The 24363-nt window shown below is 40.8% G+C and overlaps 1 protein-coding gene across 5 annotated transcripts in view; it reads right to left on the reverse strand.

Annotated features, from left to right (window-relative positions):
* Window positions 1–21471, reverse strand: part of nbeal1 (neurobeachin-like 1) — a 55780-nt gene extending 34309 nt beyond the window's left edge. For 3 of the 5 annotated variants that reach the window (XM_042512932.1, XM_042512930.1, XM_042512931.1), the window contains exons 1-11: window positions 21418–21471; window positions 20567–20907; window positions 9057–9148; window positions 7669–7830; window positions 7398–7479; window positions 7047–7174; window positions 6323–6405; window positions 4211–4296; window positions 2188–2551; window positions 1867–1973; window positions 377–463 (exon numbers count right to left, since the gene is read on the reverse strand). In XM_042512932.1, the coding sequence (XP_042368866.1) occupies window positions 377–463; window positions 1867–1973; window positions 2188–2551; window positions 4211–4296; window positions 6323–6405; window positions 7047–7174; window positions 7398–7479; window positions 7669–7830; window positions 9057–9148; window positions 20567–20617 (1242 nt within the window). In that variant the 5' untranslated portion in view covers window positions 20618–20907; window positions 21418–21471. The remainder of the gene's footprint in view (window positions 1–376; window positions 464–1866; window positions 1974–2187; window positions 2552–4210; window positions 4297–6322; window positions 6406–7046; window positions 7175–7397; window positions 7480–7668; window positions 7831–9056; window positions 9149–20566; window positions 20908–21417) is intronic. The other 2 variants (XM_042512934.1, XM_042512933.1) reach the window with 1 other exon arrangement.
* Between the last annotated feature and the right edge of the window lie 2892 nt (window positions 21472–24363).

Below are 24363 nucleotides of genomic sequence, written 5' to 3' on the forward strand. Positions count from 1 at the left end.
TTTTTACCAGTTCCATGATTTTTTCTGGCCTTTCCAGCCTTTTCATTACCATGGGACCCAGAAATGACTCAAAGAGTTTTCTTTTAATTAAAATTCCTAATGTGGGACAAAGCTGTGTAANATGATTTTTACCAGTTCCATGATTTTTTCAGGCCTTTCCAGCCTTTTCATTACCATGGGACCCAGAAATGACTCAAAGAGTTTTCTTTTAATTAAAATTCCTAATGTGGGACAAAGCTGTGTAAGCGTCCTGCTGTGGAGTGGCCACGAGGCTCTGGTGAGGTGAAGGTGGTGGGACTTGGCAGCAGGTGAGGGGGCGGGTAGGTGGATGGTTTGGGGGGTTGAGTAAGGTGAGGAGGGGCTTTCTTGGCGGTACCTGAGTGTCCCTCTCTCCTGTCAGTAACCTGTTGTTGGTTATATCTTTCTGGTCCTTGTCTGCCGCCGTGCACCTAGCATTAACCAGCTGACACACACAACAGGCAACATGTCAACAGAGCGTGAAGGGAGGTTGACAGAGAGAGAAAATGGAGACAACGGAGAGTCAGAGGGTGGTGCAGGGGGAGGGAAAGATGTTTTAAGTGGAGGAGAGGGTGAGAGGTTAGAAGCCATGACCCTCAGCAGGGGTCACTGTGTGGAGGCGTGTTGGTGATCCAGCCTTGCTGTGGGAGGTAAACATGCGAGGTGGGCAAAATGCTCTCTCTCACGCTGAAACTTAACAAAGTACTTAACATGTCATACAGGCTAGACTAGACCAGGACAGTAATGTATCCATATCACATCTTAAACACCTGGGCCTGTATTCACAAAACACCCCAGGCTAAAAGTAGCTCCTAAATAGCTTATTGGGTTTAAAAACTCATAAAAATAAGAAGCCTGCAGAGGTGGAACTCATTAAAGCATCTCAGTTCTAAAAGTAGCCTCTAAGTCCGAGAGGCGTTTAAGTTTACAGTGTAATAATTAACAGGTAAATGTTTGTTTTCAAGTATGAAATCTATGAGTGCATTTACTTGGACACGAACACCTCGTTTATGATCAGGTTTTTGGAGGATCCTGTTTAAGTGAACATTTAAACACGACATCCTGTTTTCAGAAACTTGGATAAGACCTTGTCCTGTTTAGGAGAAAGCAGTATATTCTACCTGGATAGCTCAGGATGAGGCATATATAAAGATTATTCAAGTCCATGTAAATGCACTCTGATAGTTCATATAAAATCTAAAACATTTTAAATGACATCCATCTCAACTTGCTGTTGTACTGAACTGTATTAATGACGACCTGTCGACCCATTACTGAATAAGTTCATTCCAAAAACATAATGTAATGCAAAGAAACAAGGTCAACACTTTTTTTAGCTTCGGTGTTTGGTATTTTTTACATTTTAACTTAAGTATTTTAGTACCTTTTCCCCCACAGGAGAAGTTAGTTAAAATAAGACAAGACCTTTTATGAAAGATGTCTTTCATCACTCAAACATTGTTACTTTTCTCCTTTACATACATAATTGAGCAAAACTGCAAACACACAGCAAGCTGTACTATATTACTATGACTAGTTCTTTTATCGAAATATAAAAATAAATGTTGGCGTTGATATTAAACATCTACTTAAACTCTACATTATTACACTGCAGTGGGGAAAAAATGTTATATTACAGGATGTCATACTGACATGAGATTAAAACTTTAAAGAGCCTTTGAAACAGTATCAGATACAAGATATGATCAAGTGCTACTAATAAGTCATGAATTGGACCTGGTTCTGAGCTAGAAACATGAGCTCAGAAATATCAGACACCAGATCGAGACACTCACACTCCTAACTGAGCTGTGTCTTCAGGTTATATTTAGACAGAAAGACTGTTACCTTGCTGTTCTGCAGCAGTCGTGTCAGATGCTCAAAGCAGTTACTGTTGAGGAAGATGGCTTGTAGAACTGGCCTGTCTGAACACAGGAACATGTCCCTGATAGTGTCTGAGAGACAGCAGCAGAGAAAGACACACGGGCAGACAAAGGGAGAGAAACAAAGAGAGAAACAGACCGAGAGAAGAGAGAAAGAAAAGCAAAGACACAAATAAATCAAGGTGGAATAAGTCACTCTAATTTGACTTCCCTGTATGCAAATCATGATTCAACAAAATGGAAAAGCTCAAAATAATCACACAAAAAGTGATATTGAGAACCGTACCTAGCATGTTTACTTGCAGCGCCACAAATCTGCTCTCCCAATGTCGGCCCAGTGTCGGCACTCGGCCCTTGGCTTGCTGCTGCTGCTGTTTGGAAGCAACGACAGCCGCCGGGTCCGAGTTGAGCAGCTTGAAGTAGTTTTCCAGCACGGAGGCGATCTCCACTTGCCGCTGGTCGGAGCTTGAGGCCAGGAGGCGTTGCACCACCTCCCGCAGGCAGCCCAGAGTCAGCAGCGCCTTACGGTCGGGGGCCTCGCTGTCCCAGTCCTCGCCCTCATCTGAGGAGCAGCTGCCCATGGAGCAGTCAGCGAGCACGCGCATCAACACCTCCATGGTGGCTGGAGAGATGGCGAGCAGAGCGTTCCTCTGACAGAGGGAAGGATGGGGTTAGAAAAGTGAGGAACAGAAAAACAAAAACTGTCCATAAAAATAAATAACACTACAGAATGTAAATAGCTCATCAGCAGGTGGCTGTATTTGTAATGGCTATGGCAGCAGATATAGATGAAGAGTCCTCACCCATGGACAAACCTAAAGTCCATGTTTGAAGTTTTTAAGATGAAGAATGATTCGTATCGGCTTAAATATCGGCTCTGTTTACCAGAAAATGTCATCGTGGCCTTCAAGACTTCACCATCCATATTCAACACGCTTTTCATTTTACAGGTTCTACAAGCAGGTCAGTGTATTAAGTGGGCTGTTTTGAGTCATTAGATCCTGCAAATGTATTGTGACAACATAGAATTGTGTGTCAAAAGTACTTTGAATACTTAAATATTTTTAAAAGCAAGAACTCCAATACTTAACCTCAAGTAGTAATTTGACTCAGCAACTTTCACTTGTATTGGAGTAATATTTGACCAGTGGTATTTATACTTTGACTCAAATGACAGTTGATTACTTTGTCTACCACTGCTAATACTTCGATAACTCATTACTCTGAATATTTTACTGCCTGTGTCAATGTCATGTGGCCCATTTGTCTTTAGAATCACTGTATGTGGAGCCATCCTGAATCACTCCCCAAACACGTCCATCGCCAGCAAGAGGTGATAAGGACACACAGGTTATTAAGGGGATCAGGCCTGTGACCTACTACTTAAAATATCCTTAACCCTTTACCATCAACATGGAACAACTTTTATTCTAGTTCCCGCATCTGATTTTGAACAGTTTGGAGCAAAATAAATTGGTATGGAACCCACAAAGTGTTGGCTCCCAGCTGGAGCGAAAAAAGATCATATTTTCCTTGACCTGAAATGCAAACTGTGTTTAGTTAAGTTAAGTGAGAACTTATTGGTAAAAAAAATCCTGCTCTGGTCTCATTAATAGTTTTACTATTTTTTTTGTAATGACCCATTGGTTTGTTGGCTGCCGTTTCAAAGCCTTGAGTTGGGTATTTCAGCCGTTGTCATGTTCATTTTTTGGAGCAAGAAGTGAGCATATCTGGATGAGGTGCTGTGGAGGAGCCAGGGGTGAATCTGGCTACCAGACTGCAGTGGCACTCGCAGACAGCCTGACTCTCAAACAATCACGCCACTTAATATGCAAAACTCCTGGCCTTAATAAAATGTGAGCAGTTGAGTTACATAACAATTCAACCAGTGCAATTGTTGAAATTAGCCTTTGAGACCCAAACCAGTTTTTCACCCAGATCATAAACATGATTATTTCTGCTGTAAAATTGGGCATTTTTACATGGGGGTCTTTTGGGGATTAACTCTATTTCGGAGTCAGCCTCAACTGATCATTGATGAACTGCAGTTTCTGGCTTCATTTTTCAGCCTGGAGGTTGCTACTTGGAAATAACTTAAAGGTTTGCAGGCTAACAATGCAATCTGTCACCTTGTTACAACTGTGTGGATTATAATCACTGACTACAATCCGCACAAACTGCTGGAAACTCAAGCTGGTTCACCGACAGTAACAAGGTTTTCAAGAATCCCAAATGAAAACAGTTCAAGAAGCTGCACTAACTGAGTGGAAACGAGCTGCCTGTGACCCTGAGGTCATCCAGAGGCGTACCTGATCACCAGCTACTATGGCTCCAAACAGGTGCAGCAGGCAACATTTCAGACTCTCCTTCAGATGCTCGCTCTCCTGGAAGCACTCTGGAACGAGAGCGCACACACACACACACACACACACACACACAGACACACACACAGAAAGTCAGTTGGTTTGATCTGTACTCATGATGCCTGCTATGCAAACACAACGCAACCACGAAATGAAACTGTTGTTCAGAGCAAACTGTTCCTGTATGTGAATAACCAAAACACTGATGAATGCACACACTGACACACCTTTATCTTTTCTGACTCTTTCACACACACACGCGCGCGCACGCACACACACAGTGCTCAAACACACACACAGGCATGTGGCAGTCCTGTCAGTAACCTCTGGGTCATGTTGGTCCACTGTGGCCACAGTCATCCATTAACTTATCTGTCAACACATCCAACTGGGGAGAAGAAAAGTGACATCTCGGCTCCCTGATGTCTGTTTCCGCTATCCCAAAAACATTCTACTATCACTGAATAACACTGATGACAATATTATCCAATTAAGCTTCAGTGAGACTTATAAACAGAAAAGGAACTGAACTTTTTATCTTCCTACAGATGTCCCACAAACTTGTTCTTTGCACATTAGACAGACAGACACACACACACACACACACACACACACGCACAGACTGTCAGGTTGGGCCTTGGGTGTTATCTTTGGTGCCAAACCACAGCAGCCACAAACAGAACAGAAAGGAGTATTTGTTCAAAATGGCCGCCAGTGTAGCTGAAGTGGCTTGACAGACACCATTCACTATCGGCTCATCTCAGCGCCTGGCAAACAGGACGAGGACACAAAGAGTGGATTCAACGGGACCCAGAGAGGAGAGAAGAGGGGTTAGGGAGGGAGAGAGTGACGCTATGGGAGCACTTAGAAAAAGAGAAATGCCAAGTGTTCACTGACGGACTGATGTGATATAGAATATTTATGTAATTTAAGAACCAGGAAGATACCTTTACTTACCTTTACTACCTTTTTCAGGAACACATTGTCGTGTAACCAGTAGCAACCCATTGTCGCTGTGTGTTTGTTTAATCTAATACCCTTGACTATACAACATATCTTTTTGTTGCCTTTCTCTTTATTTTCGACCCTTGTTTTAGTTCATTATTTTAATTTATTTTAATTTATTTTTTTCCCACAAATTTATTTGTTCTTGTTTTTAATCTTATTTTATTTTATTTTTTTTCCATAATTGAAAGGTCCTCATGGTTGAAGACATGGTTGTGTATTCTGTTTTTGTACTTTCCTATAAACCAAGGAAAGTAGGGGAGGAGGGGAGAGGAGAGAGGATTGCTGCCTTATCCAAACCCAAAGACACCAGTGATGCAGGAAATGCAAAGTATGAACCATTTACAGCGAGTCTTTTCATACTGCGGCAGCATTTGCATATATGTTAAACTTATCCCCTACAATAACACACAGTAAAGTTAAAGGGACTATATATTTTTAGGACAGAAAAGTACCATGTATAGTTGATGAGTATGTCTTAATCAAACTATTTTAAGAGACAGACACCACAGCAAGCATTGACGTATGTAAAAGTAATCCCTGTGAGAAAAAAGCTCAGGCTTCAGAGCATTCTGAAAACTATGTTTCCAATGTTTTCTCTATTACTGGGACAAGCTGACATCAGATAATGGCAGATCTTTTGAAATAGTCATCTGCTCCAGACACGCTGCTGCAAGAGTTTACATTACATACACTGCTGCACGTAGCCATGTGCTAACGTCAGAGAAACGCTTTTATTGGTGATTTTTCACACTAAAAACTGCAGTTATTCTCCGTTATAATCATTCTTCAGCTACAGCAATAATGTTAAGGTGTTGAGAGTGCAGATATGGAAGACCCTCAAAAACAGACTTAGTTTTTATGGCAGAGGGTCTTAAAGACACGGCTGCTAAAACAGAGCCTCTCAGACAGAGGATGTGCGCAGGCGTTACAGCACATTGAACATTGCAGCATGTAAACATGTTCTAGCAGCAAACTAAAACACAAGTATGAACTTGAAAATAAGCATAATAGGCCCTCTTTGAGAAGTGGAGTTAAAAACAAGAGACTTACGGTAAAAGAAAGGAACAAACTCCACAGTGAGCGGAGCTGCTTTGTACTTCTGTCTGCTCCTCTCTACTGTGCCCAGCTGCTCCCTGTGGAAAACACACACACACACACACACACACACATATAGTTCAGGTAAGATACAAGTAAGTAAGAATGCATTACACACAGGATAAGGATATTGCTGGTGAATGTTAGCTTTATTATTTTTAATGTCGGCCCACTGGCAAAGTCTGACCTCCAACCATTTTCTAATTCACAATTAAAATAAAGTGATTTACAGTGAGTATTGTATTGGTACCTAAGAGTATAATTAAGGAGCCAGAGTGCATTGAAAAAAATCAAAATAGAGCTTGTTTATTAAAAAATTGCCAGTTAAGGATCCCCCGCACCCCCCTGACAGAGGTTCTAGCTAAGCCCCTAATGTCCTAAAATCTTAGAAATATTGTGAAATCTGAGAAACAAAATCTTAAAAAGGTCCTAAAATCTTGGAGACACCCTAAAATCGGAGAAACTTCCCATAATCTGACAAAGGTCCAAAAGTCCAAGAAACGTCCGAAAATCCTGTAAACATCCTAAAATCTTAGAAATGTCCTAAAACCCTAGAAACATGTATGGGGCTGCTGTGATGGCCCCTAGCCTCCTGTCATTGCAAAAGTGGCCCCCAAGCAAAGCAAGTTGAGTAACCCTGCTGTACAGCAATGCCAAGCTGGTTGCAGGATGTTGTTACCCGCAGGTTCGATGCCTCCAGTTGCGGTACGGGTCGTAGAGACTCTCGCAGAAAGCCAGCGCGTGACGGACAAACTCCTCAGCCTGGCTCTGGTCTGCCATCTCCTTCTCTTTGGTCTTGCTCTTCAGCTGAAACATCACACACACACAAACAGGCCCTCTTAACACCAACTATTAACTGTTCCGTTTAAACATTTTATAGGTAATCTATCCAACATAAGATTCGGGTGATTAACATTGTAAAGAATTGTGTCTCTGTAGAATTATTTTTCAGTTACAAAACCGCAGAGTTACCATGTTTTACTGAGAGGGAAAAAAGAGACCAGAACAACGACAAAGGGAGGAGTCAGACCTGCTGAATATAGAGTGTTGTCATGGTGATGATGTGATTGATGTAAGAGCAAGTGCCAATCTCCTCCACGTTTGACAGGTTCCTATCAGAAACACCCAAACACACAGAGAACGAGACAACCGTCAGGTTATGAGGGACAAGAGAAAAGTTTAAGCAATACGAGTACACTACAGTTGAGCACAATGCAGTCTATGAAAAGGTCACACTCTTTTCTTTTTTTTTTATCTTTTGTGTAATCGCTGTACTGTTTGTGTGCGTTTCCTATCCAGACCTGCAGATGATGATAAGGAACTTGAGCAGCAGCAGAGCCAGGTTTTGCTGCTCAGGCTCCAGGCCGTCAGAGGCTTTCTGGACGCACTGCAGCAGCTGGTGGCGCAAAACCTGCAGGATGTTATCTGGGAGGAGCGTCAACACCGGGGGAACCTCCTCTGGCCTGGAGACACGGGAGCATCACAAGCAGGAGACACAGGATGAATCTCAAATAGATAAGAGGAAAAGTGGGGCTTCGGAGGCTCATGTCAAGTTTGGTACAGTGCAGACGTAGCGTTTTATCATGGAGGTTTATCATGGAGGTGTTGCTGCAGTACGCACAAGAGCCAGCTTGAAAGAGCAGACCCTGTTCTGCATTCACTCAATCAAACACACATGCCTACTTCATTCCTCAGAGGAACAGCATGTGTGCTGCTCATATGACAGAGAGAGCAGCCAAAGCTGTGCAATGAGTGTTGGTGGGAAAGCGGGACAGATGTGGCAGCTGCAGAGCAAGGGACTGAGAGGGAACGAGAAGGGAAAGGAAGAAAACGGAGAGAAGACAGAGGACAAAAAGGCAAAGAGACAGCTCAGGGAGGAGGATGAAAGGAGGAAAAAGCAGGAGAGGACAGGAGAAAATGAGTCAAGCAAGGAGGAGGAAAAGGAGATGACAGACAGAGAGAGAGAGAAATGAAAAGCTTAACAAATAGGATTTAACCACCCATTTTTCTCCACCTCACTCCACCCTTTCAAACAGCCCTCCCTCTGTGATAAAATGTGTCTGAATATAACAAACTTTGCCTGTTTATGCACACTACAGGCTTTGAGATGTGTGTTCAAGCATTAATGGGCTCTCACATTAACCTGCGTCACGTGTTCACGTGTCGACATCAATCGGAGCATCACTTTCATCAAAGTGTGCACGCTCTGCACAAAAGCCTCTGGTGTGGCCGTGCTATTTTGGGTTGTGCCGTGGAAGGCTGCACAATGTGTGGTCATGCTGTGGTTGACGCATACAAGAGGAGATTGTGAACCCACTCAAGATGACCTAATGCAGAGAACTGTGTTGGTGTACTCTCAAATGTAATAGGCAGGTCTGTGTGATTAGGGATGTGATATATCATAGACAGAAGGAGGGCTGACAGGTGGCAGTGCAGGACTGGAGTGGTGCAGGGCATTGATCCCCAACCAGAGGTACACTGTATTTTTTTGACTGTCTTTTGTTTTTACAAGTCATTTTCTCCCACATAAAGAAGTGCCACATGATGGGGGTTTGTCTTGGTACTGAGACATACACAAAAAGGGACGCAATTTATGTTTCCTGTTAGTTTTAGATAAACAGAACTAGCAGATGTCGAAATATGTTTGTTTCATAAAAATGACCATAAACCACACTTTGCCACACATTACCTTGAAGGTGGCTTTTCAAAGTCCACATCCAGGCAGCGCTCATAGGAGCTGATGAAAATCTCCAGCCATAACTTCAAGTAGTCTGGATCCCTCTGAAAAATGAAACAACAGAAAGAAATAGGAGGAGTAAAGAGCAATAAAGATGGAAGAGGAGGAAGCAGAGAGAGCAGGGTAAAGAAGAGAGACAATATAGTTAGCGGCCTTTGCTGACAAAAGCTGTCATGGTCAAAATGCAGAACTGGCTGGCAGCTGACAGGTCTTGTCTGCAATTTGATTGGATTTTGTGTGTGTGCTTGTGTGTGTGTTTTGTGTGCGTCCTCTGCAACTTCTACTCTTTAGACAACAATAGGCCGCAAACGTTTTTGTCTCGGCGCACCCTTTCTAATGCTTGAGGCCATGTTTTCATGTGTCCGTGTTTAATTTTCACTTTGGCAGTTACCAGCACAATCAAGCATAAAACAAAAGGATATAAATATCTGATTACATGAAGCAAAAGTAAAAGAAAAGTGAGACAAGATGAAGTGTGCGCTGACCACCAAGTTAAAAAGGGACATACTGGTTTATGTAGCTGCTACCAAAGTATGACAAACACGTGATGGGAGGAATGTTTCAGGTGAGTGTGTCTTATCTTTTTAGGGCGTGGAAGCTAAAACATGCACCTGCTGGAGTGGAAAACAGGCTTGGCGGCATACTGAGGGGGAAGTTTCTAGCAGCCGGCTGATCAACATTTCCTAAATTCCTGGAACAATACCCAGAGAGAGGGGACGGGATGGCAACGTCGGCCACAGAGGAAGGCTGGCCTGGCTAAGCTTGCTAGGTCACAGTACAGTTCATGGTGTAAAATCCCAGCAGCCTAAAGGAACAAACACAGGGCACCATATACAGGGGACCGTGTGGTAAAACTTCCTAAACTGTACGAGCTGGGACCCTAAATATGTGTTAGAAAAAGACTCGAAAAAGTCTCATAATGCTGATTGCTTGTTACTTACTGCTACAGAGGAGATTTAGCTCTAACATATCTCAATAAATAACACACATATGGTGCTGTGGCAGTTTATACTACCATCATTATTATGATAACTGACAATACAGAAAGGAGCTACTTCACACTTGTGCATGCCAGTTAATAGACATTCAAGAAAGCACTGTGGAAACACGAAAAAAATAATGAAAGAAGTTAAATTCTTATTGTTCTGAAGGGAAGTTTAGATTTTTCATTATTTAATACGAATTGACTGGACGTTTTGGTCTTTGTCACCTCGTGTTGCACATTTTCTTTTATGCTATTTCTTCACAAACGTGTATACCAAAATAATAATAATAATCAAGTCTTGATTACATTTTCATTTATCTAATCAAAGCAAGACCACCAATGGCGTCGACAGAGGTGCAATGAGACGTCAGGCTGTCTCAAATACCAGTGTTTGTGCATCAAAGCTTCAGTGAGAAAAATCAGCAATTAATCAAGGCTTAAACAATGGGGCAATGAAGAATATAAATCAGACGTTTTTGTCTGTGCATTTGAATTAAAATGACAATTAGCCACTTTGTTAGCATGCAGGTTGCAGTAACAGTCACCAAAAGAAGCCTTCTGTTCATATGATTTGCCAAAATTGTTGTGCTTTTGCACTATGCCAGTTTCCTTTAAAGAGTTCCAAAATATTTTAATGGGCAAAATTTTGAAATTCTTTCCATGGCTTCTCCAGGAGCAGTAATCACTTTTTTTTTTCTTGCCAAACTTGCCAGATTCAAACTCTTATTTAAACATAAGTCTAGGTGGCATACATGGAAATAATAAACTTACATGGGCGACCAAAATGCTGACTTTGCTGATAGGAGTATCATAAGGTATATGCTTTATAAAAGTGCCAACTATGGTGTGTTCTGTAGCAAATACGTTTGCAGCAGAGGAGTAGGTGTCACACCACAAGGCTTGTGGGCTGCAGGACACGTGGATAGCGCAATACAGTTTGGAAAGCATTATTAATTCATCATACAGGAGTATTAACTTGCTCACAACCCCCCTCTAGATCCTGTCATAGAGACTTTGAGCCATCTGGAGGGTGTGAGTGAGCAATCTAGGTCAAGGAGGGCTGAAGAGGTGACAGGGGCAGATTACTACAACACCAGGCAGTGTAATGTGCATTTGGTATTATAGTGTGAGACCAACACAACAACTGACACTGCAATTTCCAGAAAAACACCACTAACCAGGTGAACAGAAAAACAATATTTCAACATTCAAACCATTTAGGAACTACAAAATTCTAATCAGTGGTTAAAAAAAGAATTCAGATCCTTTACTTCAGTAAATGTACATGTAATGCCACCCTGTGAAAATACTCGACTGTAGTAAGTATATTCAGGAAAAAAAAGTAAACTTATCCAATGGAGAAAAATATTTTTAAGAAAACAACAACGTCCAAAAAAAACCCAAATTATTAGGAAAATAAAATAGAAAAAATTCACCCCAAAACTCAAAATTATTAAAACAAGAAGAAAAAAAAAATTCAAAAGTCACATTATCAAAAAACAAAACAAAAAAACTAACAAAAACCTGAATGTCATATTTAATAAAAATCGACTTATTGATTGATAAACTAATCGTTGATCAGCTTTGCTTGTATAAACTCTTGGTAATTTAACAAAACATATTTTATGACCTCTTCTTATGTTTTTATGCAAATATCTTAATTTGCAAAGTAACTAAAGCTGTTAGATAGATGTAGTGAAGCAAAAAGCACAATATTCAATATTTTTTTCCTCCCTCTCTTCATTCTCTGTCACAGTTGTTGAGGTTTGTAGCCCATATTTGTCATTCATCTTAAAAAAAAATATCCTGAGGCAAGATAGCTACCTATTAAGCTATCTCCGGAGAAAGAGAAACAGATGGAGAATGAGAACACAAAGCAACAAAAGACAAAAAAACAAGACAATGTTCACAGCGTTATTGTGTGGGTCTTTTGTGACTTAAAGACTTAAATGCATTATTTTTTCTTAGTACTTTTCTTTCCCCCAAATAGACACTGAGATGTCGGTATACTTCAAAAATGATCTCACACAAACAGGAAGAAAGACACATGGACATACTGTAGGGCAGGAAGGTGTGGGATGAGACATTGGGAAAATATCTGGGGGTCAGCTGCTTCTTGCATTACATGGTTATTTTAAAAAAATCCAGTACAAATGAGACAAACACAACCGTTTTCATCTTTCAGTGAAAGGAATTTGCTGTGTACTTCACACTTCTTTGCTGTAGGGCTCTGAATTGGCAAGAATCTGGCAATTCAATACACACCGTGACGCAGGTCAATATATCGGGGTATTCTGCAATACTGTAAGCAAGGTGATATACTGTAGTACTTTTTTAATCTAATTTTTAGGAAAACTGCCATAGTGACCATGTCACCACATGCATAACTGCAAGCAGAACAGTAGGATCTGTATTCACCACAGCCCCTCTAACAAACTAGAAATATGTTGTTCGGATGGAGTGGCAAAGTCACATGACTGAGGACAGATTACAGCACTGCAGCATGTGAACTATTAAATTGATTAAAAAAAACAAGTGTATCAAGTGTATGATATTTTCTTACACCCCTACTTTGCTGTGGCCATGTGTGCCGCCGAGCAGGAAATGTCTGCTGTTAGGTTACTGTTTGTTGTTGGTTTGTTTGTTGTCCGTTCATGAAGAATCATCTATTCCGCCTACGTAGTTCCTGCATGTCTACAAACTGTGTGATAGTCCTGCCGCTGTGAGGTGAATGGAATAAATGCAAAGAGATCTGGCGTTCTTAGACAACAATACATGGAGCCACTTATAGAATATTTTAAGCAACAAGCAGAAGGCCATTTAAAATCAGTCAGAGCCATGATTGGCCCCTGGGCCAGACTTTGGACATGTTTGCTGTAGAGTTACAGACAATTCAGGAACCAATTTATATAATTTCCCATGAAGCTATTACTCTAAAAAGGATCAATTATCAGATTAGGATTTGAGAGAGAAGAAAACTCAACAAATGGAAAAAACTGAGTTTTCTCAGGATCGCAGTGCCATCTGGCTAAATAATGGGAGAGGGGCTGAGAGGCTGACTGCTTCTGTCTGCGTGTCAGGGAGGGAATCAGCCAGAACGAAGCAGGAAGCCAGCTCTCTGCAATTCCTATGAAGTCATCAGCTCTCCCTCTCTCTCTCTGTGTGTGTGTGTGTGTGTGTGTGTGCCTGTGAGACAGATCTGAACAGCAACAGCCACGTGTGAATAATATGTTCTGTTGGGAGAGCATGGCATGTCGCCTCTTTCTTTTTCTGTTATCTCCACCACATGAATAGACTGAGAAAAGCTCATTTACTCGTGCCTTCTGCTGAAGCTGCTCTTTAACTTCGGCGAAAAACACTGCATTGTCTATACGTCCTTTTAAATGCTCCTGCCAGAAAATTTGAAGATGATGATTTATGCCAGCAGCTTCTCTCTCGAGTGACTGAGCCTGCTCGCAGTGGTGACTGAATGACTGTGTGTGTGTGTCTGAAAGAATGTCCTCTTTTAGGCAGCAGCTTGGGAGCACAGATGCCCATTGAGGGTTTGGACTGTGGCAGGCAGGGACACACCCTGCTCTACATGGCTCTGTTTATCCACTGCCTTCATCACTGGCCTTACACACACACACACATAATGATCAAGTTGGAATCCTACCTCAACAAAAGTCACCATATCCCAACTCCAACCCTCTTGTTCCCCATGAGAAGAACACATGGTTCTCCTTTGTATATCCATCACCTTATTAGGCCAATTGCCAAGCTGCTTCATCACATTTCTAATGATCTGTTTAAGCTGACCTTTGTAAAGCTAACAAGGTCACCAGCGACACAGATCAATGCACTTCATTCTGGAAATTGAGATCTCCACTGACATGAAACAAGAGATGTGTGTAGACCTGTGGCGACAAACCAGGCTCTGCTATGTGATATCATATCCTTTCAACATGATCCCAGCATAAAGCAGCTCATAATAACAGATAATGATGGATCAAACAATCAGACAATGCCCCTCGAAAAAGGTGGGGGAAATTGCTATAACCATATAACACATAAAATTACTATAACAATTTGACCGGATATGTGTTCCAGCAATTTAAAAAAAATCCTGTCAAAAGAGATAATCCACAACATTTTCATGTACTGGATGTAATATAGGGCTGCTACTACCTATGCTTCATTATTGAATAATCTGGTGATTATTTTCATGAAAATCAATTAAGCCAAACTGGCCTGATATCTTTCAAAAACATAGGAAGAAGGCAATGAGCAATTAAGGAGGAAATTACCCCAAAATTAGCAATATAAGAAAATTACCTGTAAATTAGTTAAATAAATAAATAAATAAAAATGAGACCAAAGAAAAAGAAAGAAAAATACCCAACAATGGGGAAATTACCTGGATAAAAGTGCTTAAAAATTACTTTAAATATGTAATTATGACAATCATAAATATATATATTTTTATATTCTTTTTTTCCCCTAGACATTTTTCCATGTGTTTTTAAAAATAGTTTTCTTAATCTACTATTTTGTTTTGCAAATTGTGGAACATTTTTGACGTTGAAGTTGCTCATTGACTTATTAAACATGTTTTCGAAAGAAAATGCACCAATTTGTTCAAGGTTTAAAGGTTTAAATACTTGTGAAAGGCGTTTGGAAGCAGCACTAGGAAAGTGATGTCACTCGGGGTTTCAAAGGGTTAATCATTCAGTCTTTCAAATGTCAAAAAATGAAGAAAAATGCTCTTCACAAATTCACAGAGCCCTGAGTGGCGTCTTTAAATTGCTTTTTTTGTTCAACCAACAAAAACCCAAGTACTCTTGCTTTACTGACATGGATGACAAAGAAAAGCAGCAAATTCTCATATTTAAGAAGCTATAACCAACAAATGTTTGACATTTTTACATAAAAACATGATTGAAATGATTTATCAATTATCATAATTGATTAATCCTTGCAGCTTTAAGGTAAAAAAAAAATGCAAAAATTAGAATATCTTTTTTGAAAATCTGCCTTGCAAATGATTTATGGGGCAGGAAATGCACTTATGTTTATCAGTAATTACATTACTTGACTGATTGATCTATTATGCTCTGATGCAGTGAAACAACAGTCTCTGCAAGTGCTCCGCCCTGCCAGACAGGCGTGGTCGGCCAGCTAGACGGGTGGCTGCTTGCTTAGTTTGGAGGTGGCTGTGAGTGACCTGGTTCTGTGGAAGTGGCACAGAGTCACGGAAACCACAATGTTTTAAAGGTCCCCTCCCTAAAGACGGCTGTGGTCAATCTGTTCCTGCACCATCACAGCCCAGCATCACTGCCCATCAGTCAGTGACAACTCCTCTGGCCATGACGTCACTGCCAAGAGAGTATTTAAAGAGTCCGGTGGGAGGGGTTAAAACCACAAGGCGTGTCTGATACACCGTGTCCGTGACATCAGTGTTATTTCTAGAGATATTCATAGCACTGAGGAAAATGAGAAGCAAGACAGAATGAAATGAGCTGTACTGAGAAAGAAAGCTAGCCTGAGGGAGCAAACTTTGCATACCAGCACATAAACCAAAGCCTAAGTGTGTGGGCTTGTGTGTGACATTGTGTGTGTGTGCATGTGTGTGTGTGTGTGACAACAGAGATTAGACCGTAATAAGCAAACAAGCAGCAAAGCCGGAAAAAAGACCTGAGTAATCTACTTGAGCAAATATGTGAAACCGTGGCACTTTCTCCTCCTCTGTCGCCTCCAGCTCGCCTGTGTGCTCCCCTCCTCGTCTCTTTCTCTTTCCCCTCACCTCCAATGCTCTCACCATTCTGACTCCCGAAAATGCAGGGGCTTATGCAAATGACTATCGTTTCCTCCAACTCCAGTTAAAAAGCAATTCTCCATGCTGGGCAGGGTGGGGTGGCGTAAGACAGGATGGCGGTTCTGTGAATCTTAACCAGAAATCCCTGGCTTGTGGACAATTAAAAGGGAGTAAGGATTTCTGCTCTAGAATTAAGATAGCGGACTCGGCTTTAAAGCTACTGAAGGGTGAAATGATGCCCCTGGCTGTTGAGGCATGTTTCCTGCGGTTGGGAATTAAAAGGGGCTTTTCTGCAGCAGACAAAGGCTTTAGGAGAGTAACTGGCACTACTCAGAAGTCTAAACCCTCCACTTTCTCTGACTAACTCTTGCTGTTGTTAATATACTGGTGGAGGAGCACCAGTGCAGTTTTGTGCCGTTGCCACCGTACACCAGCGGCCGGCAGCGGTTCTGTGTGCTTGGGGACAACACTCTGGCACAGACCAATGACAGGCAGCTAAGAGGATCGCTGGTTACGTAACGGTCTTAGCTGTCATCTGTGACCTCTCAGCCCTCTTCAACTCGGGGAAACAGGCAGGAGCGAGCCTTTGCAACTACTGTAGATTCTCATTATTATCATTTAAATTCATACATTATAAACCCTCTGATTGCTTCAGACACCTACTGATACACAGAATCCTAATTGCCATTTATAACCCCTGCTGTGTGAAGAAACCTACAGGGTCTCTCTTGCTTCTAGGTGGGTATACCAACATATCAATACATTGCAAGACAATTCATCTATATACATCACAATACCTGTGACTAAAGAAGAAATAATATCCCTTAAGAGGCAAAAGGTATTAATTATGTATTTATTCATTGTATTGAGGTGTCAGATTCACAGATTCTGACAACTGAGATGAAACGACAAAGTGAATAGTCTTAGCATAGTGCCTCGTACACACGCTGACTGCAAGTTGTCCACGACGTGTGGCATCATTTCATTATAAAACAGCCATAAACTGGCAAAAGGCCAAACTGTCAGAAAGCAGAACAGTTATGCAGAGCTTATTTATTGTGAAATAATCTTAAAGATTATTTCACAATAAATAATCTTTAAGATACACCTTTATTTTGAAATTCCCATGGCACATAAGTATCTCCATTTTCATCCAAGTGCTAGCAGCCTAGCGCCACCCAAACCCCCCAAATCGAAATCATATCAAGGCAGACTTTGTGATATCAGCAACTATCATTTTTTTTGTCCAAAGGATCAAGTATCATGATGAAACTTGCAGAACACCCCTAGTAAAAGCACATATTCGTGATTCATTTTTCATTTCAGTGCTACAGAGTGGGAAAGCCAGAAAACACCAAGATTTATTTGTCTGGGGTTAAAGTACAACATTCTCCTTTAAGGTCAAATAGGAAACTCAAATATGTGCATGTTTAGTTAAGAACAGAGAGGGTAACCACGAAGCAAGATCAATCAAAGTCTTAAAAACTTTAAAAAAGAATTTTATAGCATGGGTTGCGTACACAGTTATTTCCCATGCAACTCCAATGCAGCACCAGTTAACATGTGACCTCCTACACACTCCTCAACACTGCCTTTGATGCCACAGCTGCTCACCCAACAATTTCTGACCTCATCATCAATATGGGAACAGCTGCCACTGCTGGCTCGAGACACAGCCTGAAATTATTGTTACAATGTCATATGTCAAAACTCAAGACATCAATTAAAACGTCGCACATCTGTTGGAGCAGAGACGCCACCCCTTCCACTCTAAGCACTGGCTACTGGTTTGCAAAAACGTGAAGAATAACAAAATAAGAACAGACAGCTGATGTTGAGCAGACAGAGCGGGATGAGTTGATACGACCCACGGCTGCTTGTAGCTTCTACTGTCAACAATACACATCAGACTGACTCCTCCTCAGAGAAGCGTTAACCTCTGACACTAAAGGCAGTGATGTCTCCTCTGCTTTGTCAATCATTACACAGGCAGATGGCGAGCACCAGAATAAAACAAACACCTTCCAAGTCATCAAACTGAGTTATATAATGCACCTTAAAAAGCTAATGCTTGTACTCTAGCCTTCAAGGAGGTAATTCTTAGGGACTAGTCGGACTGGAGATGTCCATATCTGATGTCTTAATCATTAATACAAGTGTAGTATGACTATGGAGCTTAGGACCAAGATTGGCTGTGAATAGACAGCTTTGAATAGCTGGGCAGTGAGAGATGTTGGAGGGTAATATGAGTTATACTTTCGGACTGTGCCAGTGGAGGATCCCCCACATGCATAACAGTGGTGCTAGCCAGGGTAACGTCCTAAAATCCTAGGATCATCGATAGGGCTGCTGCAACTGGCCCCTGGCCCCCTGTTATTTTGCAAAAGTGGCCCCCAAAACAAAGCAAGTTGAGTATCCCTGTATTAGTGCCCATGCTATGAACCAGCCTCAGTTGTGAAACAATAAACAAATAACTGTATGAATATATATGAACAATAAAAACAAACAATGCACCCTTAAGTGGGACACGGGAGGTCTCAGAGCTTTCACACCAACATTCCTCAGCTGATTTAGACCACGTGACTGCAGGTCCTCTCTGCAGCCAACATATCCTGGCAACCCTCACATGCACGCTCATATACACCCCCACGGCCATACCTGACATTTCTGCTGCTCGGGGAGCGAGGCAGGCCGCTACACATATATATTTAAATGCATCTCTCTCAGCGTCTCTTGCCTCGCACGGAGAGGAATATTGGCCCGGCTGGCGGACTCTTGGTTCATGGCCAGGATGAAATGAAATGATCCTTCCTAACAGTGTAATGCTTAGTCAATGCAAATACACTCTCCTGCTCGAACAAATGCAGTGTGTATGCTTGCAGCAAGTGCTGGCATTTTCACAAGTGACTGTGACAAGTGTGTGTGCGGGCAGCAGCGTGAATGCTTCTGTTATGAACCCCAAACACCCACACACCACCAGCATTAGATATTCTATTTGTGTCAGCATTCAAGCATACATACTTTGCTTCACAGGGTGAGGATTATTCAATGTCATATCCTAAACTTGCAGCTTTGCTTTTAAGGGGTAAACACTCCAGAGAGGGTTGTGTACTGTGTGTGTGTGTGTGTGTGTGTGTGTTTGTGAGGGATTACGTTGGGGAGAAAGTGTGCAGCCAGGCTCACGTGAGGAGCGGCTCAGGCAGGTCGTTTTGATTGGACGCCAGGACGGGCACATGCTTTATCGCCAAGTGAATTAAATCTAGCCAGCAGCTGACTCAAGGGGTGCTGTCTCTACTAGAGTGTCATTCATTCATCTCCACTGTAAAAACAAAGCAGTATCTCACATGCACTGCACTGTTCACTGCAGCAGGGCCCACCACATTATGGGACCTTCCTATCATAAACTGATTTCACAGCCTGAGAAGACCACAGAGCTTTCCTGGTTGTGTTGCAGAGCATAAAGTTACACTACTTCTCTATGAATTAATAATTAATTTATAAACCTAATGTGTCCCCTACCAAAGAATTCCCCTGAATCTGCAGGCAACGTCATTAGTGTGGGTTTAACTGGAGCATTTTATAGTCTTAAAATGTTTTATATGCTGTTTTAGAGGCTTTTGGATCTTAAAAAAGATAATTCAGGACATAAAAAAAGATGCTAAAATTTGCCACAAAACAATTGCAATCAGTGGCTGGTTTAAAAATGTCAGTCAACTTTGAAATCCCTCACAGTAATACTCCTAGTAACACAAAACGTTAAAAGCCAAGAAACAGGGTTGCGAGAGCTTAAGGTAAGCTAGATTTAAGACTTTTAAGGAGTTTTCTATTGCAACTTGGAGTGATATTTAAGAGTGTTGAATAAAGAACTTATCAGACGGGACCATATGAAAGACAATGACCCTATTATAATGCAGCGATATATTGTTATTTTAGCAAGGTTATCGTGATCATACATGTTTATTTCTCAGTAGTCTTTCTACAAAAATACAACCAGAACATACAGAAAAAATGTATATAGTATTAAAAACACAAATACTTCAGAATTAAATGACTTCAACAGTCATTTAAAGGCTAAAGTTGCAAGTATTCAGTGTGTTTCAAGACATGTCCAATAGCATTGACTGTTTCAGCTACCTTTTGTTATGGATGTATGATACCATGTTTCCCACTGAATACTGACTTCAGTCTGAAGAAGACATTTTGATCTGACTTGTTTGGTGTTGTAATGCATTGTGCCTGTTCTCTGCATTGTTTGTATCTTGAAAAAATAAAATAAAGAGACTGAAAAATGAATTAATAAATATCCCCATTACAACTTTTCCAAAACGACCTTTGCACAGTACTGTTTTTTAACACAAAATAAGTCTTAGCGATTATTTACAATGCAGCATCAGAAAAATAAACAATGTATAAGATCCGATCTCTCATGTCTGATCATTTTGTTGACTTTTGAAGGATCAGTTTTAAGTTATCTTCATATAAATTTTGCCCTTTATTTTTAATTAATGAATTCAATGCCTTTCAAGCTTTTTTAAGGATGCGCAGGAACCCTGAAGAAAGGACAACCTCTTTACCAAGGAGGAAATGCCATCACACTGTCCATTACCTCACCTAGCAGCATTTCCCCTTGCTGGCTCAGACAAGACAAAAGTGGGAGTGTGCGTGCACAGGAATGCACCTTACCTTAGTGCAGTAGAGCATCCAGACCTCATACAGTCTCTCCTTGGATGCCATGATGCCAGTGAGAGGCACCCTCAGGCTGTAGTGTCCACTGAGGTCACTTCCCTGGCAGCTTCATGCTTTTCAGTCATGAGCTAAACCTCTGCTGCTGGCCATCAATGCTCAACATCATGACAGTCCAAGGCGAGGTATAACACTCCTTCAAAGATGCAAAATGGATGTGTTGTGGCAAAAAAAACTTTCCAAAAATTATTCCATAACAGAGGAGAGCTGTGCAGCTGGGCCTGTACTTCCACTTCTTCTGCTCTCCTCCGAGCACCAGAGGGTATTCCCAGCAGTTTTCGCTATCAGAGACAACAACACGGACTATTAATTATGACGGAGGCTGTTGTTTTGTCACGATCACACGACTGGCTAAAGTATTCACTGCTAGCAGCAACAAAATACCAACAGAAACGTTGTACTTTGAGCTGCTGTGCTGGCTACAAGCGCAGACAGACTGAGGCGATGGTGGTTTAACTTCACTGCAAAATACACACCATTAATAATGTCTGTGTGCTCTACAAAGACGCGGACTCGCTCGTGCTGTGACAGCCGTACAACGCCCTCGGTTATCCTCGGCTAACGCTACTCTATCACTCGACCTTACCTGGCCAAGCTAGCTAAAAAGCTAGCTGTCAAAAAAGCCTATTTCTGTTTTTTCAGCCTTCCTTTCTCCTCCTCCTCCTCATGTGACACAAACGCCTCGTCCCCCCCGACACTGCCGGCTACACACGACTCGTCTTACAGAAAATATTTACATTAATACATCATAAAAATGTATTTAAACCGTCGAGAAACTGAAGACCACTCACCTGTGCTACGAAAAGACCAACTGTCACTGACGCCGTCTCCAGAGTTGCTGTAAACGTGTCAAGTTGACAACAAAGACGCCGCGCGCACAACCAACGGCAACTTCCGGTCCACGTCCGTTTTGATTTGTTTCAAAATAAGAGCTGAAAGAAAAACAGACAATAATTGCTCATTCGGTGCACTGATTTAACAATGAAAACGATGCTGTTTCATTTCTTTCTGACCGTTTCTACAATGTTGCACTTCCCAGAAACTGATATTTGATCACAAAGATATACACTGTGCTTGAAGATATTTTTAGGGACTGTTCTTTATTTATCAGAGGAGGGGAGGTGGCTAAGGTGTGACTTCCTTTTTTGTTTATAGTGATAATTTTGGTTTCCAGTTATCATATAGGGCATAATTTTGGTTATTTGGGGCTTTTGCCTTTATTGTCACTACACATGAAGCATTTAATCTACCAACTGAGTTACTGGGCACAACAACTTTAAAAAGTTTTAAAGGAAACATGCCTTAATGCAGTAACATAAATACAAAATACAGCTATTTAAAAGTGGTTTGGGGATACAATACAGAAAACCCTGCATATCAACTTTGGGTTTGAACCTCTGACCTTAACACTGAGAAGTGTGGTGTCAAGCCAGGAATTGAACCCATGACCACTGCAGCAAAGATATTGTCTCTACACATGAAGCACTGACTCTACCAACTGCGCTACTGGACACATCAATTTTAACATTATTTAAAGAAAACATGCCTTCATGCAGTAACATAAATACAAAATACAGCTATTCAAAAGTGCTTTGCCCATAACCTCAGCCAAAAATTAAAATAAAATAATCAAAAAACAAAAAAACACAAGTCACACCCCAATGTTTCAAAAATTATTTAACATGACTATCTGGCTGGTCATGGTATATAAAATTGTGGGCAGATTGGGACCCTTTTTTTAATTGGTAATGGTGTGTTTTTTTTAAAATAATGGGCTAATACTGCAATTAGGATTAATTTAGAGGGATTTTTTGCCTTTATTCGACGGGACGAAGATAAAACAGCTTCAGTGTGAAAGAGAGACTAACATGCAGCGAATAGATGGCGCTGTAGTCGAAACCTCGGCCACAGAGGCGACTAAAACCAGCCTCTCAGTAATTGGCAGCCTCTCTATCAACTAAGCTACAGGGCACTCGAGAAAATCTGCAATATAAAACTAGAAGTTTTAATTTGGTAGGGAAACCGGATACATACTACACTGCAGCAATTGGCACAAAAACACAACTAACCAAGTCAACAAATTCAGGATTAAACTGCAGTTTCAGTACAATATGCGTGTTTCTTTTATATGGTATTTAGTTTGTGGGAAATAAATAGTGGATTGCGTGTCTTTAGATATGTCTCATAACACTGGGCGTCCTCGCTGCAGTTTGTCCTCTTCACGTTGTGGATGTGGAGCTGAGGTGCTGGACTCTGGCTGCAGGGCTCCTTCAGTGATTTGTGGTGTTCTGTCGCCAACTAGTGGAGCATCGGAGAGCTGCTATACATTAATAGAGTAATGTCTGTGTTTTCTGCGACAAAACGTGTTTTATTTCAACAGATAGTGGTTATTTCAGATGTTTTTTTTTTTTTTTTTTTTAAAAAAGCACCATTTATCAGGGTGCAAAGAAGATTGCAAGCATCTGAATGCTCGTTTCGCTTTTTTAATAGACAGGAAGGAAAACATTGAATATGGATTATGAACCTCAGTGAAAGATGGTTTAGCAAAGTGTTCAATAACTCATCTGGTAGAGCAGGTGTCTCATATACAAGAGCGTTATCTTTTGCTGCATTTGTCTCTCTCTGTCCCCCTTTAATTCTTATAATTTGTCCAATCAAACACAGATGAAAAGCCTTAAAAATAATCTTAAAGAAGAAAATGTGTTTTGCTTAACTATATTTGTAAGTAAAATTTATTTGATTCAAGATCTGGAGTGCATCCCTTTTCCATTGATTTATATAAAATTGTGCTTCTATGTAACAAATGTCAAATTATCCTTCATAAAACCCATTTTATAGACTTGCATTTACTTATTTTGATTTGTTTTAATTTGTTTTTTAATGAATCTTTATATATTATATAGAGTCCAACAGTTATCAGAAAATAACAGCCTCCCAGATTTACCTGTAAAGATGAAGTTGTCCCCGTCTTGTTGGGCTGTCGGGTTTGGAAATCTCCTCACACACACAGAAGAAGCTGTCATCATCTTCTCTCCTCTATGTGCACAAATCCAAACATTTGCAGACAGGTGTGAGATTATATGAACATTTTCTCCATATAAAGCAAAATATTTAGGTGGGCAACAACTATTTATAGGCATTCATTATAATCAGGGTTCCCACATTTTTTCATCAACAAAATTTCAAAAACGTTTCCATCACTTTTCAAGGACTTAAAACAGGAAATATTATTTTTCTTGCCCCACCTAGGCAGCAGTTTTCTAAAATATCAAATTCAAAATCTATTGAAAAATAATTTCAGCTGGCTGGCGCATATGAAAAGAGAACGTCAGAAAATAAAATAAACTTACTTGATAATAAAAATAACCCATCGATGCGAATTAGCTACTGTGGCAATGTCATTCCACGCAGCAAAATTTCATGACTTTCAATGATTTTTACAAACTCTATGACTGTGGGAACCCTGTATAATATACAGTTTGCTTGCAATTGTTTACATGCTGTCTGTATAACGTAGTAAAGCCTTAAATAAAGTGCTTTTACAGTCTATGTTCCAGGATCCATAAAGTATCAGGTATTAAAGGAGAATAATGGAGTACTTCACAATGGGGCTTCTGTAAAAAAAACCCAAAAAACAACAAAAAACCAACAACAAACAAACAAAAAACTTACATAACGTACACCCAACATATTTATATCAAAACAAATGTTTTAAAAAAGCAATCAAGGCTAACAGG

This window comes from Plectropomus leopardus, chromosome 24, assembly GCF_008729295.1.
Source record: "Plectropomus leopardus isolate mb chromosome 24, YSFRI_Pleo_2.0, whole genome shotgun sequence".
Taxonomy (NCBI): Eukaryota; Metazoa; Chordata; class Actinopteri; order Perciformes; family Serranidae; genus Plectropomus; species Plectropomus leopardus.